Raw genomic sequence first — 17,237 nt, 5'->3', positions numbered from 1 at the left:
CAGAAATAGGCCCTATGGCCCTTCATCTGGCCCATATCCCTCCAAAACTTCTCTATCCAACTACCTGGTCAAGTGTCTTTGAAATGTTGTAATTATACTTTGCCTCAAACATTTCCTTGCACTACCATCTCATATACGCAGCATCCTCCATGTGAAAAAGTTGCCTGTTAGATCCCTTTTAAATCTTTCTCTTCTCACCTTAAACCCAAGCCCTCTAGCTTTAGGCTTCTCTAGCCAGGTGAAGATAATTTCGCTACTCTCCTTATCTATGCTACTCATGGTTTTTAAACCTCTGCAAGATCACCCTTCAGCCGGCTATGCTCCAGAAATAAAGACCCAGCCTATCTCCTTATAAATCAAACCTTTCAATCCTGGTAATATCCCCATAAATCTTTTTTTCCCACCCTTTCCAATTTAATGGATTTAACATCCTCCCCATAGCAGGGCGACCAGAACTGTACACACTACTCCAAATTTGGCCTTACCAATGTCTTGTATAACATGATGTCCCAACTCCTGTACTGAATATCCTTAGCGAAGAAGAAAAGCCTACTAAACACCTTCTTTACCACTTTCACGGAACTATGTACCTGCACCCCCAGGTCTCTATGTTCTACAACGCTCCCAGGGGCCAATACAACACCTCACGTTTATCTGAATTAAACTCTATCTGCCATTCCTGGTCCAGTTGATCAACCCATTGTAGTCTTAGAAAACCTTCTTCACTGTCCCCTACCACGAAATGTAGTGTCATCTGCAAACCTCTTAAGCATGCCACCTAAATTCATATCCAAATCGTTAATGTAAATAACAGAGAACCCAGCACCAAGGGCGGCAAGGTGGCGCAGCGATAGAGTTGCTGCCTGACAGCGCTTGCAGCGCCGGAGATCCAGGTCCGATCCTAACTACGGGTGCTGTCTGTACGGAGTTTGTACGTTCTCCCCATGACTTGGGAGGGTTTTCGCCCCACACTCCAAAGATGTACTGGTTTGTAGGTTAATTGGCTTGGTAAATGTAAAAATTGTCCCTAGTGTGTGTAGGGTAGTGTTAATGTGCAGGGATCGCTGGTCGGCGCGGACCCGGTGGGCCGAAGGGCCTGTTTCCGCACTGTATCTCTAAACTAAACTAAATCAACTCCTGTGCACAAAACTTATGGCAGTCCACCGGTCAGACGAAAAACCGTCTACCACCACCCTCTGTCTCGTACCTTCAAGCCCATCCTGGATCCCATGTGCTCTAACCTTTCAGACCAGCCTATCAAGCAGTACCGATTGAAAGGCCCGACTAAAGTCCTTGAGGACCTCTCCACACTGTCCTCGTTAATCTTCCTCTTAGGATGAGAAGAAGATTAGTAGACTTGTTCAAAATCATTAGTGCTTAAAAAAATAAATAAAAGCTATTTCCAGTGTTAAAGAGACAACTACTACAGGGCATAAAAGTTATTGGCAAAAAAACAACCCAGAAGGACAGGTGGATGTTTTATTAACTACACACAACATGGAGCTGAGTCAATGACAGGCTTCTCAGTGAAATTGAATAAATATTTGGAACGAAAAAAAGATTTAGGAATATGGGGAAATAGCAAGGAAAGAAGACACAAAGTGCTGGAGTAACCCAGCAGGCCAGCCAGCGTCCCTGGAGAACATGGATAAGTGATGTTTCGATGTTTCAGGTCAGGACTCTTTCATCAGATTGATCGTGGGAGGGGGGGAGAAAAAAAGCTGGAAGAGTGGCAGAGCAAAGCATAGCAGGTAATAGGCGAACACATGCGAGAGGGGTGTATGATAGGTAGATGGTTGGACAAAGGCCAGAGATGAAAAAAAGTGCGAGACAAAAGGATTGAAGAGTTGCGAATTATGAAGCCAGAGGAAGCAATGTAGGTGGAGGGGGAGGGGGGAATTAGGTGCGAGTTCAGGTGGGGCGCAGGGGATGGGGGTGGTCATTAGAAGTTACCTAAAACTGGAGAACTCAATGTTCATATCGTTGCATTGTGAACTACCAAAGTGGAATATGAGGTGCTGTTTCTCAGTTTACATGTGGCTTGACTCTGGCAATCGAGGGGGCCCAGAACGAAAAGGTCAGTGTGGTAGTGGGAAGTGGAGTTAAAATGGTGAGCAACTGGCAGATCCAGTCGCCCTTGAACACTTGAATGGTCTTCCAAATAACTCAATCAGCTGAATGTTCTTTGTGTGCTCCACAATGATTCTATTCTCTGGCTATGAAGTCAAATTTGATAACATCTACGTACAAATGTTATCAAGTACCCGTATCCTTCATTCCAGAATAGCAAGCCAGAGCTACTCAAACAAAAATTCAACTTCTGGTGATGTGCATGACTGAAGTCAAATGGCAGAATAACATTACTAATAGAATTATCACAGAACATGTCATTTCGTCATGATAAAAGTGTAAGTGATCATAAAAGGTGATGTCCAATTTTTGTGTTTCTTCCCCCCCCCCCCTCCCCCCGCCCCCCAGAATAACAAGAAAATAAATAGTGTCAATTTTTTTCTCTCAACAGATCACAATATTCATACCCTTAATTGATATAAAATGGCTTACATCTGCAGCTGGAATAAGAGCATCTGCTAACTGGCCAATACGATTCTGCTGATAAAGCCATGAGATCAGCAATATTCCAAGGCCCACATCAATTAGGAATGAAACAAAGAGGTTGGCTTTTCTGGAAATTAAATTGAAAAAAAAGGGTTTTCTAGCACATTTGCAAATGTTTCCTAATTCACATCAAAAAACAAAAACCGTAACACAATGGCAAATGATTTTTGGTTACAAAAAGCTTCATCATGATTGATGGCATAAGAGTTCAGCGTTTCCGAAATAGATCCCCAGCCAGGGTTGAATCTTACAAATTCTGAATGGTAAAGCAAATGATCGACATAAAGATAAAATGTAATAGGTCACTATCCACAGTTCGGCACTGTACATTTGATACGGTGCCGCATCAAAACATTGCAAAGTAATATATTGGCGTGGTTATAAGATCCGTGGGTAAACAGGAAATGGTGCAAGTCGAGGACATAGGTTTAAGGTGAGGGTGGAATGATTTAATGGGAACCTGAGGGACAACTTCTTTTTATACAAAGGGTGGTGGGTATAGGGGGCAGAATGTTTAGGAAATATTTAGACAGGTACATGGATAGGACAGGTTTAGAGGGGTATGGGCCAAACGCAGGCAGGTGAGACTAATGTAGATGGGACATATTGGTCGGCATGGGCAAGTTGGGCTGAATGGTCTGTATCTACACTGTTTGACTCTATGACTATAAAGGGATTTGTTTATGACTGGCGTGGTATGAGGAGTGTGTGTCACAGGGATCAGTGTTGGACCCTCAATATTTTAGAATTTGTAAATGACTTGGATGTAGACAATATAATTGTTTTCTATATTTGCTGACAACACAAAGATAGGTAGGAAACTATGTTGTCAAAAGGACACAATGAGGCTGCAAGGGAATATAGATAGGTGAGCAACCAAAGATCCGGCAAATCATCATAATCATAATTGTACTTTATTAGCCAAGTATGTTTTGCAACATACGAGGAATTTGATTTGCCATACAGTCATACCAATAAAGAGCAACAAGACACCCAAATGAATTTTGAACATGAACACCTCAGCGACTCCCCACATTCCTCACTGTGATGGAAGGCAAAAAAAGTTCATTCTTCTTCCCTTCTTTGCTCTCCCATGGCCGTGGGCCTCGGCCTTCTGTTGACGGGACGATCTTGGCTCCCGTGGCCGCGGCTCAGCTCCCCGCGCCGGGCGATCGGACCCCGGGTCGGGGTTAGTTGAGCCTCTTGCGACTTTGAAGCTTCCCGACATCAGTCTCTACCCGAGACTGCGAGCTCCTCGATGGTGAAATCCGCAGGTCGCGGTTGGAGCGTCGATCCCAGGCAAAGGATATGCAGGCTCCGATGGTAAGTCCACGACCCCACGGTGGGGCTCAAAGTCAGTCTCGAGCAAGGCCCCAGCTCCATGACGTTAGGCCGCAGAGCGACCGGAGATACGATCCGGAAAACAATCGCTTCTCCGGCAAGATAAGAGATTGAAAAAAAGTTTCCCTCGACCCCCTCCCCCACCCCCCACATAAAACAAACCAGAGGACATTAACATATACTTTAAAAACACACTAAAAATAACAAAAAAGACAAAAAGACAGGCAGACAGACTGTTGGCGAGGCTGCCATAAATAGTGCATAACTTAGAAAAATGTGATATTCTCTATTCTGGTCGGAAAAGTTCCCAGAACCTGTAGAGCTCTGAGATGCAGATCAATCCAAGTACATGTTCACATAGGATTTGTAGCAGATACACCAGGTAATTAGAAATACTAACAATTTTATTATTTATTGTTTGGGGAACTGAATATACTTGAATTATACAGTGTATTGATGAGACGAGACAATATTATTTTTATTTAAGGAAGGATGTTAAGAGTTGGAAGAAGCTCAGTTAATCTTTAATGGACCACCAATAGCTGAAATGAACAGGTTGCCTAATGAGGAAAGTTTAGATGGGCTGGGCTATATGCACCGGAATTTAGAGAAGGTTTGGAAAGGGTGAATGTAGATCCGAAATAGATCCCCAGCGAATCTTACAAATTCTTAATGGTAAAGCAAATGATCGACATAAAGATAAAATGTAATAAGTAACTATCCACAGTTCGGCACTGTACATTTGATACGGTGCCGCATCAAAACATGTAGGGATGTTTCCTTTTGTGCAAAGGTCTAGATTTAGGGGAACATTGTTGGAAAATAAGGGGTTGTCAATTTAAGGTACATATGAGGCGATGTTATTTTTCTCACGGAGGGTTGAGAATCTTTGGAATAGTCTTACTCAAAGAACTTTGGAAACAGTCTTTGAACTTTTTATGGCAGAGGTAGTTAGATACTTGATAAGGAAGGGAATGAATGGATACCATGGGCAGGTGGCAATGCCAAATTAAAATTGCAATCAGATCAGCTATGATCTTATTAAATGGCTTTGCAGGCTTGAGAGTGAGTGGGCCTAATTTGTGTCGTAATCACACGAATAGAACTCACTTGCAAACTTTCTTTCCAATTTTTCACGAAATAAAAGTCATCGCTTGACTTTGAAAAATAGTACGTCTGTTGTTGTGATAATTGCTCAATTGGCGAAAGTCTGCCTGTATCGTAAAGGTCAGAAGATGCTTATAGTTTTTTTTTGGCACTATGTTTAGTCAATTGTAGCTGCAATGACAAATAAATACTGCAACTGGTCCCAATTCTGTTAGCATATAACGTGAAGGGGTGTTTGACTGATGAGAGTCGGCATGCTATTGATCACAATGCAAAATGAACCGTGCTGAAAATGAACATCATATTTGAATGAAATACCCAAGTTCAATAGTTCAACAATCATCTTCTTAAGATATTAACAAATGGCCAATCTTTATGAAATGAATGTGAACAAAAAAAGATGTATCATAGAGAACTGAGGCTACCCATTATGATTTTAAATACCTCCAGTGAAAGAAGCCACATCCTGCTCAGACTTTCCTGATATGCTTTCATCCTTATCATTTTTCATCTTCTGTAGTGTTTGTAAATTCTTTTTGTAAATCCAAAGTGTTTGAAAATACAAAGTATTCTATGTTATAGTAACCCATACCGAACTTATTTTGACAATTAAGGGTTTGTTAAAGAATATTTTTAAATTTTCAGTCTTTCTAAGTATTATATAATTTTCCAAATTGACATCACCCACAAATTGACATTGTAGATAACCATCTGGCTATTAAATAATATTAATATTGTGGGAGGGAGAGAGGGGAGGGGAGAGGGGGAGGGGAGGGGAGAGGGGGAGGAGAGGGTGCTGCACCAATGCAGGAGAGGTTTGGGCCCAACTTGGTCTAGTGTGACAATAAAACTCTTGACTATTTTCAAATCTTGAGTCAGAACAGTTATGGAAATTAATATTTACATTTGTCCCATCACTGGTCTCCTAGTTACCATTTCCCATGTCTAATTTGTAATCCCCAATTTTTTCTCAATTGACATTAATGAGTGCTGATCTCTGCCTATGCATCTGCTAATATGTCAATTTTTGATTTGCTCCATCAACTAGAATTACTCTATTGATGCAAGTCGGGCACTTTCCCCTGCAACCGCAGGAGATGCAACACCTGTCCCTTTACCTCCCCCCTCAAATCCATCCAAGGACCCAAACAGTCTTTCCAGGTGAGACAGAGGTTCACCTGCACCTCCTCCAACCTCATCTATTGCATCCGCTGCTCCAGATGTCAACTTCTTTACATCGGCGAAACCAAACGCAGGCTCGGCGATCGTTTCGCTCAACACCTTCGCTCAGTCCACCTTAACCAACCTGATCTCCCGGTGGCTGAGCACTTCAGCTCCCCCTCCCACTCCCAGTCTGACCTTTCTGTCATGGGCCTCCTGCAGTGCCATAGTGAGGCCCACCGGAAATTGGAGGAACAGCACCTCATATTCCGCTTGGGTAGCTTGCAGCCCAGCGGTATGAACATTGACTTCTCCAACTTTAGATAGTTCCTCTGTCCCTCTCCCCCTTCCCAGTTCTCCCTCTATCTTCCTGTCTCCACCTATATCCTTCCTATGTCCTGCCCCCCTGACATCAGTCTGAAGAAGGGTCTCGACCCAAAACGTCACCCATTCCTTCTCTCTTGAGATGCTGCCTGACCTGCTGAGTTACTCCAGCATTTGGTGAATAAATACCTTCGATTTGTACCAGCATCTGCAGTTATTTTCTTACACTTGCATTTACAAACATTAATACCAAGTAATAAATGTCTTTAATTTCTTTAGCTTTTCGAACAGGATATCTTTAGACCAGTTAATCTCAATAATCGAATTCAATACAGCTACAACAATAACAGAAAAAAGCTGGTTGTGGAATTGCAAGATTCCAGTAAAATATCTTCATAACGGGAGATATGAAACATTCCACGTGGTAGAACAATTCTATTTCTAACTTAAAGTTCAATATTAAAAGCAGCAGCAATAGCAGAAATAAAATCACGTGTGGTTTCTTTCTTGTTAAATATTTCCTGAACATGTGTATGTAAATTGTCATCTATTTACTGTAGCTCAGCATATTTTTTAACGGATAAAAACAGACACGCGAGCCTGTATATTGATGTAGGTGGAAGGCAAGAAGATCATTTTGTGGTGGGGGTACAAAGAATGAGCTTCTCCACAGATTTGCCCAATTTAACGAAAGTATTTGATCAACATTTTCTGACTCAGCTTTTCAGCTGCCTATAGCCAGATTGAGAGACTATTTGATTGTTGTCCAGGAAGCTATTTGGACCTGCTGCAGCTCTGGAAGATTAGGGGGAAAGGGATAGTGGGTCAAATGCTGTATATTGATCAGACAAACACAGTGATCAAAAGTAGTGTTTTGGGCTGAATTAAAGTGCAATTCAATGCGATGTGAAGAATTGGCAATAACATTTTGGAAGCTGTTCAATTATATGAAGGGCAAGGGCAGCACAGATGGCAAACCAGATTGAGCAGGTTAATGAAAACAGTCATGAAAACAACTTACCTACTGAGTACTAGAGTCTGCACTCATTTTTTAGACTGTTGTTTTCTCTGAGATCTGGGAAACTTAACTAGCTGTCATGAAATTTATACTAGCGGTTCAAGCTCCAATATAATAATAAATTGACATCCTGTCACCTGGGAGCTGAATGACTATCACAAAAACAAAAACAATGTTCGGTGAACATTTGTAACCCTGTTGGCGCCAGAAACGTGACAACAGATGTGTTGCCCAGGTGAGGTCTGCTACATGATTTTACCAGCTTGTATGCAAAACAAAGCATTTCACTGTACCTAGTTACACTTGGCAATAAAGTATCATTCATTCATGGTGAACAGGCTGGGGCCAAGTTTGAGATTTTCAAAGTAAAACAAACATCCCCTTGTTTTGAGTGGTCAGATTTCTCCAATGGACTCTGTTCTTTGTCTTTTCTCAATGTCCGAGATTAAATAAAGTTGACATCGTAGTGAAATACATCTAATGATTAATGATGATTTTTTTAATTTTAAGGTTTCTTCTTGGTGGCAAATCATGGTGAACCTACTGTACCTCATAAATTCTGTGTGGCTCTGTGCTTTTGTAGAACTTGCAATCGTCTGCAAGTGGTCCAAGCGATGTGCAAGTTGCACACATGTTGACAGCCTACTCCATAAAATGTGCAGAGGCCATACGTTTAATACTCTACAACAAAAGAACAAAATTAACGTTACTATTGTCATATCCATAAAGTAAAGAATTTAGTAATTTCTGCAACTGATTAATAGTATGTGGGTCTTGACCCGAAACGTCACCCATTCCTTCTCTCCTGAGATGCTGCCTGATCTGCTGAGTTACTCCAGCATTTTGTGAATAAATACCTTTGATTTGTACCAGCATCTGCAGTTATTGTCTAATAGTATGTGGGTACCAATGGCAATGCCAGCATTTATTGCTCATCCCCAATTGCCCATGAGTAAGTAGTGAGCTGTTTTCTTAAACTGTTATATTTGGTCAACATTGGGCTACGTTGTTTAGCCATTTACGCAAGACTGATGGCTAACTGGGCAGTTAATAATCAACACATCACAGGCAAGGCAAGGATGGCCAAATTTGTTCCATAAACAACTATACAGAAACACTTTGTTTTTAAATTAGTTAATTAGATCATTAATATTAGCTTTTAATTCAGCCAAATAAATAAATGAGTAATATAAATTGCTCTGCTACATGGTAGGGATATCAATTCATGATTTCAGGTTATTAGTCCAAAACTCTGGATTACTTGTACTATAATCTCTATACCAACAGAGCTCTAAACTATTTACCTGTCCATAAAATTTCAGAAGAAGGAATGTTGTTCACTTTATTAAAAAGCTATAAGTTTTGTTCGTAAAGACTTTAGACATACAGTGTGGAAACTGGCCCTTCGGCCCACTGAGTCCACGCCGACCAGCGACCACTCTATACACTGGCACTATTCTAGATATTTTTACAACCAATTTTTACAATTACAGAAGCCAATTAACCTACAAACCTGTACGACTTTAAGTGCGGGAGGAAACCGGAGCACCTGGAGAAAACCTGCGTTGTCAAAGGGAAAACGTACAAACTCCATATAGACAGCACCCGTGGTCAGGATCGAACTCAGCTCTCTGGCGCTGCAAGGCAGTCACTCTGCGCCACTGTGCCACCCAGGATATGTTACCCTATCCCATAAGAAATATTAATCCTAATGAGACAAAATGAATTCTTGGGCATTAAGCTGATAAAGAAGTAAAAAGGAAAAAGGAAAGACCACGGAACATAAACCAAAATGGAATTTACAGAAAATAAAAGAGGAAAAGATGGGGACAAAAAACAAGTGTAACTAAGCTTAACAGAATTTACATACATAAAATATGTATCTGCAGCTTATTTGTTTTAGTCATGAATTGGATACTTGTTAAAACTTAAAACACAAGTTTGATTTATCTATATTCTAATGTCCTGCATTAAACTGTATTGAGATCTGCTACAATATATTATAATGAAGATATATTTAAATATTTCTGTTCCACTATTCCACTTAAAAGTCACACACATTTTCAGTCCAAAGTGGCACAAGAATATGTTTTTTTTTTTTTAATTGTCCAAATGGTTGAATGTTCTATGAATTGAGAGCAAGTTCACCAGCATACCACCATTAATACCAATACATCAATGAAAGCCTTCCTCATAAGAAGGAAACTGGTATGGTGAGAAAGGCAGAACCAACTTTGTGTTAGAAGACAATCATCAATAAAGTCAGACTCTCTACATTCTTCAATGTATTAAAACAACTCTGTTCAGATCTGATTTCTTCACTGAAGCATAGTTCTTTAACAAAAACTTTGTTAACCGTCAGATATAGTTAAGCACCCACATTGCAATTTATTTTGATAACTCAATAAATCTGTTCCATTCAAAGGACCTCATTATTTAGTAAACACTCTAACAATGTCAAAATGTCATGTTTAGTTTAGAGTTACAGCATGGAAACAGACCCTTGGCTCACCGAGTCCACGTCGATCATTGCTCAACCGTTCACAAAGGTTCTTATGTTAATTCATTTATATATCCACCCCTTACAGTCTTGGGGCAATTACACAGAGATTAATTAACTTACAAACCCACACGTCTTTAGGATGTGGAAGTAAACTCGAGCACCTGGAGGAAACCCACGCAGTCACAGGGAGTGCATGCAAACTCCACACAAACAGCAACCAAGGTCAGGATCTACCAGCTGCACCACTCTGCCATCAAGTGGCACCTTTAGACTCAAGATCTTTTATTTGGGACAATGAGAGAAACAGTCACATCTTGAGTAGATTAGCCATAGTACATGAAGCACAAGGTAAAACACCCCAGCGGTTTGAACATTGACTTTTCCCACTTCAGGTAGTCCTTACTTCCCCTCTCTATCCCCCCCCCCCCCCCCCTTTCCAGTTCTCGTACTAGTCTTCCTGTCTTCGACTACATCCTATCTTTGGCCCGCTCCCTCCCTTGACATCAGTCTGAAGAAGGGTCTCGACCCGAAACGTCACCCATTCTTTTTCTCCTGAGATGCTGCCTGACCCACTGAGTGACTCCAGCATTTTGTGTCTACCTTCGAGTAAAACCTTCACTGATTTACCACAAATTTCTCCCTTTCTCCAATTTTGGAATTTATACCTTGATATCCCTGTCAAGCACTACATTTAAAAAAAAGTTCTAATAGAAAAAGGACGCTATATTTGCATTCATCGCTGTTTCAGATGAAATATGGTTGAAAAGGGTTTAGTGTTTATATACTTTGCTAAACTTTAATTCTCACTGTAAACACCACTGCTTATTTTAGCTTCACTAGTGACATAAATATAGAAGCTACAATTCGCTTTCATAAGGATCAAAAATGGCATATGAGTAATAGACCCGTCATCTTCAGTTCATGCCAGTACACCCTTCACCTCCTGGGACATTTTGTAAGTAAACTTTTTATATAGTAGCTGCCTGGCAAAGACTATGCATCAAATCCAACATGCAAAGGTTGAACGGACCTAGTCCTTATTCCTCCAAAGGTCTGCAATACAAACTATTTTAGTCTTGTTTCATGAGGAAAATAGGTTTGTAGGATAGTAATTGCTTTGTTACCCGATTTTCTAATATCAATTACCTGCTTTTGCAGATATTCAACACAAAAGTCACCAGGAACAAGAGGGCCATGCACACAGGCACCGATGCTTGCTTTGCAAGTTCCACAATAATACTGGTCTCTCGTCCTTCAGACTGCCAGTGAGTAAATTTGATTGGAGATTCATCATATTTGTCAATCATAAACAAAAGTTCGCATTTAGCAACAGTATCAAAAATTGCAGCAAAATCTGAGGTAATTATTTCTGACTCCTCTCCAGTGTTGTGGTTGTACCCGATGATTTTAGAATCCACATCATGTAACTTTGACAGCATAACCTTGCGTTGATCGTAGTGGATCAAGATAACATTTTCCTTGTCGTTCTTCCTGTCGCATTGTTGAACTACGTGACACTTGAATACTGATTTGCTTTCTTTCTCCTGCGTTAGCTGGAACCAGAAATCATGCGGAAAGATGGAGCTCAGATCTTGCAGAAATTGGTCAATGTTTTCCTTTGTCCGAGAACTATGGCTGCTCCAGGATCCGAGCACAGAGACGTTTACGGTAGTCACGTTCTTAATCTGCTCGAGGTACTGCTTCACTTGCCCTGGGATGAAAGGGTAGTGAATAATTGCCAGGACAACGGCAGCATTCTGCTCTGGAATCCAGCGACCTAGCAGCAGGCCACTTTCTGCTTCTGGGCAGCAACTTGGAAAAAACACCTTGATAACCATGTTATGATTTCACAAATTCTTCACTCTGCGTCTGCGAAATAGAGCAAAGGCACAATCAGAGAAGTTGATGAACCTGAAACACAAGCCATCAGTGTAAACATCAGTCTTCAACAAACACTTCTGTTTAGAATTTACTTTAGACTTTAGAAATGCAGCGCGGACACAGGCCATTTGGCCCACTGAGTCTGCACCGACCATCGATCAACCCGCACACTAGCACTATCCTCAACCATACGGACAATTTACAATTTTACCGACGCCAATTAACCTACAAACCTGTAGGTCTTTTGAGTGTGGAAGGAAACCGGAGCACTCAGAGAAAAACCACGCGGTCATGGAGAGAACATACAACTCCGTACAGACAGCACCCTTAGTCAGGATTGAACTCCAGTTTCTGGTGCTGTAAAGCAGCAATTTTACCGTGGCACCACCGTGCCGGAATGAATGAAGAACATTCTATTAAATAATCATAATTAAATTGCCCCATTTCCTCACTGACTTACTTTCCAACACCACGTGGAAAAAGTCTTTAGAGGACAGCAGGAATTTACATAATTACCTTGGGAAGGAAAAGCAGTTTAGGCAGTTTTTCTTGTCTGCTATCCAGTGATCCGTACACACAGCAAAAGTAACCTTTGTTAGCGATGCCAATGTCAAATCATCTAGCAATTTTAGTCTTACAAATGTACTCCTAAATTCATCCCAGTTGGGAAAGATTTCATTCTGATAAATTTCTCATTCCTTTTCCAAATAATCTTTTCCATTCCTACATCCTACTGACAAAAGGAAATACAAGGAGTTTATTGGATTCAAAAATCAAAATCTTTCTAGACACTACCAGATCTGCTGAGTGTTTCTGCTTTTGAGTTTACAGGCTTCTTTGTTTAAAAAAAAAAGTACCATTAATGCACTTGTTTCTTCCCACCACCCCAAAACCGTTGCTCTTGCCAATTGCAGCATTTTATTCCAAAAATTGCCTTCTCTTCATTAGCCTGACAGAGCTAGAGAAAACTTTCTTCTATTGATGTTCCAAAGAGGTTCACCTTTCACCTCTCCGAACACCGATTTCCTTCAGCAGCACGTCAGCCTTGGGCCCATTCTTAGTCTGTGTAAGCTACTGCGTTACTTGGCATGGAATGAATGAGCAACCAACATAATCAAGACCTTTCCCACTCTGGTCATTCCTCCTTCTCTCTGCTTCCATTGAGGAGAAATTTAAAAGCACCCATCACCAGACTCAGGAACAGTTTCCTGCCCTCTGTATCAGGCTTCTGGTCGGCCCTCGCATAAACTAGGGACAGTACCGATTCTCCAATCTACCTCATTGCACACATTGGAAATTTTCTCTGAAACTGTTATGCTACAATGCAGAGACACTATATCTGGCCATCTGTGTCTTTCTTTAGTCTCTACCTATGATACTTGGGTTTGGCTTGATTGTATTAATGTACCTTTACAGTGGAGATGAAGAATTACTTTAGCCAGAGAGTGGCATATCTGTATTCATTGCCACAGACAGCTGTGGAGACCAAGTCATTGGGTGTTTTTAAAGTGGAGATTGATATGTTCTTGATTAATAAAAGATTAAGGGGAGAAGGCAGGAGAATGGGGTTTAGAGGGAAAAAGATCAGCCTTGAGTGAATGACAGAACTGACTTGATGAGCCCAATGCCTAATTCTACTCCTGTGTCTAATGATCTAATGTACAGTACTATCTGATTTGATCAGATTGCATGGAAAATAAATCTTTTCACTGTTTATAGAAAAGTAACTCAGTGGGTCAGGCAGCATCTACGGAAGAGATGAATAGGTGAGATTAGAAGGTCCGAAGATGGGTCCTAATCCAAAATTTGGCTGTCCAAGTTCTCTAGAGATGCTGCCTGATCCACTGAGTTACTCCAGCACTTTGGGTCTGCTGTTCCTTCTGTCTGTTTCTCACTGTGCCTCAGTACACGCGGCAATAATAAACCTAAACCCGACTGCAAGGCTCTCCAGGAATATATAGAGACCAGAGTAGAAACATGGAACTGTGGATGCTGCATTTCACAGCAAACATGACCACTAGCACTTTAAGCAGTTTCTTTGTTTGCACAGTAAGCTTACTGAACATTACTGTGCGTATTGGTATTGAGAAAAAGATCTGTTACTTGGAGAAGTTGGAATTGCCCCATTGAAATGGCTCAGAGGATGATTCTTATTTGTGGCTCTGAAATTCTGTAACATCACCAGCCAAAAGCAAGACACTGAAAGAAGTGGTGACACGAAGAACTGCAGATGCTGGCTTTCAACAACAAAAAAAGACACAAAGTGCTGGAGTAATTCTGGGAGTCAGGCAGCATCTGTGGAGAACACCGATAGGTCTGAAGAAGAGTCCGTCTGGACCCAAAAGGTTACCCATCCTTCTTCTCCAGAGATGTTGCCTGACATGCTGAGTTACTCCAGCACTTTGTGCCGTCAAGGACTCCCACTTCTTCCCTCTCCCATCGGGCAAAAGGTATAGAAGTGTGAAAATGCACACCACCAGATTCAGGGACAGTTTCTGCTCAGCTGTTATCAGGCAACTGAACCATCCCAGCAACAACTAGAGGGCAGTCCTAACTACTATCTACCTCATTGAAGACCCTCGGACTATCTTTGAAAATCTTTACTGGCTTTATCTTGCACTAAATGTTATTCACAATATTCTCTTTATCGTGGATCTGTACACGGTGCATGGCTCAATTGTAATCATGTATTGTCTTTCCGCTGACAGCTTTTCACATGACAATAAACCGAACTAACTAAACTCCATCGAACAAAAGGTATAGAAGTGTGAAAATGCACACCTTCAGATTCAGGAAGTTTTTTCCCAGCTATTATCAGACAACTGAACCATCCTACCAACAACTAGAGCAGTCCTGAACAACCATCTACCTCTCGGACTATTTTTGATCAGACTTTACCTTACACTAAACGTCATTCACGTTATCCCCTTTATCACGTATCTGTACACTGTAGATGGCTGAATTGTAATCATACATTGTCTTTCCGTTGACCGGTTAGCACGCAACATAAGCTTTTCACTGTACCTCGGTACACGTGATATTGAACTAAACTATTTATGGATAGGAACAAAATGCTTGAGTAACTCAGCGGGCAGACAGCATCTCTGGAGAGAAGGAATGGGTGATGTTTCGGGTCAAGCCCCTTGTTCAGACTGAGAGTCAGGGGAGAGGGAAACTAGAGATATGAAAAGATACAAAGAATAAATGAATGAAAGGTATGCGAAATGACAAATCAAAGCCAGCAATGATGATCAAGGAAAGGTAGAGCCCATAATGGTCTATTGTTGGCTGTGGGCAAGATGTTAATGAGTTATGTACAGTTAAAAGATGATTTATGGGTTATTAACATTGCTGACCCTAGCTTAATTGCTGATTAGCTAATTGCTAAGTTACTCCAACACTATGTGTCTTGCTGGATAGAAGGAATGTGTGATGTTTTGGGTCGAGACCCTTCTTCAGACCCTATCCTGATTGCGGTCACTGAGGCAGCATCGATTAATGGGGGCATCCACTTACAAGATAGACACAAAAAAAAGCTTGAGTAGCTCAGTAGGACAGACAGCATCGCTGGAGAGAAGGAATGGGTGACGTTTCAGGTCGAGACCCTTCTTCAGACGCACGTTCAGTACACACTTCGTCTGCTCCTTATCTCCAGAGATGCTGCCTGTCCCGCTGAGTTTCTCCAGCTTTTTGTGTCTACCTTGTAAGTGGATGCCCCCATTAATAGTCCCATAAGGTCTTAATGAATAGGAGTACAATTAGGCTATTCGGCCCATCAATTCTACTCTGCCATTCAATCCTGGCAGATCTATCTCTCTCTCCCTCCCAACCCCATTCTCCTGCCTTCTCCCCCAGAACCACTGACACCTGTAGCTTTTTTTCCCGTGTCTATGGTGTAAGTGGATGTCCCCCATTGCAGTTGTACAGGGCCCTCGTGAGACGGCACCTGGAGTACTGTGTGCAGTTTTGGTCTCCAAATTTGAGGAAGGATATTCTTGCTATTGAGGGCGTGCAGCGTAGGTTTACTAGGTTAATTTCCGGAATGGCGGGACTGTCATGTGTTGAAAGACTGGAGCGACTAGGCTTGTATACACTGGAATTTAGAAGGATGAGAGGGGATCTTATCGAAGCGTATAAGATTATTAAGGGGTTGGACACGTTAGAGGCAGGAAACATGTTCCCAATGTTGGGGGAGTCCAGAACCAGGGGGCACAGTTTAAGAATAAGGGGTAGGCCATTTAGAACAGAGATGAGGAAAAACCTTTTCAGTCAGAGAGTTGTGAATCTGTGGAATTCTCTGCCTCAGAAGGCAGTGGAGGCCAATTCTCTGAATGCATTCAAGAGAGAGCTAGATGGAGCTCTTAAGGATAGCGGAGTCAGGGGGGTATGGGGAGAAGGCAGGAACGGGGTACTGATTGAGAATGATCAGCCATGATCACATTGAATGGCGGTGCGTACAGGCTCGAAGGGCCGAATGGCCTACTCCTGCACCTATTGTCTATTGATTGTCCCACCAGCTTTATGTGTCTGTGGTGTAAGTGGATGCCCCCCCCCCCCCATGATTGTCCCACCAGCTTTATGTGTCTGTGGTGTAAGTGGATGCCCCCCCCCCCCCCCCCCATGATTGTCCCACCAGCTTTTCGCGTCTATCTTCGGTTTAAACCAGCAACTTCCACTTACAAGATGACAGCTGGCCAGCCACATGCCTCCCTTGTCCCTGCGGCTTGTTGCCGTCCAGCAGCCCGGCGCTGTGTGTAGGTGGGTGTGGTGTGTGTGCGGTGTGAAGGTCGCCCTCTTGTCCTCTCCGGCCGGCCGCCCTTGGCTTGTGGCGGGAGGGCCGGTCGTTATGGAAACGGGGCGGCCCGGGCCGGGCGCTGCCGGAAGCGCCGAGACATCAAGCCTCTTCTCCCCCCTGGAGCTGATGGCCGGCGTCGCTTGCCGACTCACGCCTTTGGGGGGGGGTGTGTGGGGACTGCAGCCCGTCTCTGTGTGTCTCTCCCTCCCCCGCTAAGGCCGCGGCGAGATCGTCGACATCGCCGTCGCCATCGCCGCCATCAAACGGTGCAACCCGAACCCCGTCCGCCCGCCCCCTCATCCCCGACCTCAGGGTCCGGGCGGCTCTCCCTCCCCCACCTCCCTCCCTCTCTCCCTCCCTCTCTCCCTCCCTCTCTCCCTCCCTCTCTCCCTCCCTCTCTCCCTCCCTCTCTCCCTCCCTCTCTCCCTCCCTCTCTCCCTCCCTCTCTCCCTCCCTCTCTCCCTCCCTCTCTCCCTCCCTCTCTCCCTCCC

At 42.7% G+C, this 17,237-nt stretch overlaps 1 protein-coding gene across 3 annotated transcripts in view; it reads right to left on the bottom strand.

Annotated features, from left to right (window-relative positions):
• Window positions 1-17,005, bottom strand: part of pigq (phosphatidylinositol glycan anchor biosynthesis, class Q) — a 35,927-nt gene extending 18,922 nt beyond the window's left edge. The window contains exons 1-5 of one of the 3 annotated variants that reach the window (XM_078417701.1): window positions 16,632-17,005; window positions 11,217-11,981; window positions 8,117-8,248; window positions 2,563-2,683; window positions 1,208-1,330 (exon numbers count right to left, since the gene is read on the bottom strand). In XM_078417701.1, the coding sequence (XP_078273827.1) occupies window positions 1,208-1,330; window positions 2,563-2,683; window positions 8,117-8,248; window positions 11,217-11,908 (1,068 nt within the window). In that variant the 5' untranslated portion in view covers window positions 11,909-11,981; window positions 16,632-17,005. The remainder of the gene's footprint in view (window positions 1-1,207; window positions 1,331-2,562; window positions 2,684-8,116; window positions 8,249-11,216; window positions 11,982-16,631) is intronic. The other 2 variants (XM_078417700.1, XM_078417702.1) reach the window with 2 other exon arrangements.
• Between the last annotated feature and the right edge of the window lie 232 nt (window positions 17,006-17,237).

Source organism: Rhinoraja longicauda, chromosome 21, assembly GCF_053455715.1.
Source record: "Rhinoraja longicauda isolate Sanriku21f chromosome 21, sRhiLon1.1, whole genome shotgun sequence".
NCBI classification, from domain to species: domain Eukaryota; kingdom Metazoa; phylum Chordata; class Chondrichthyes; order Rajiformes; family Arhynchobatidae; genus Rhinoraja; species Rhinoraja longicauda.
This window is presented reverse-complemented; position numbering and strand designations above follow the sequence as displayed.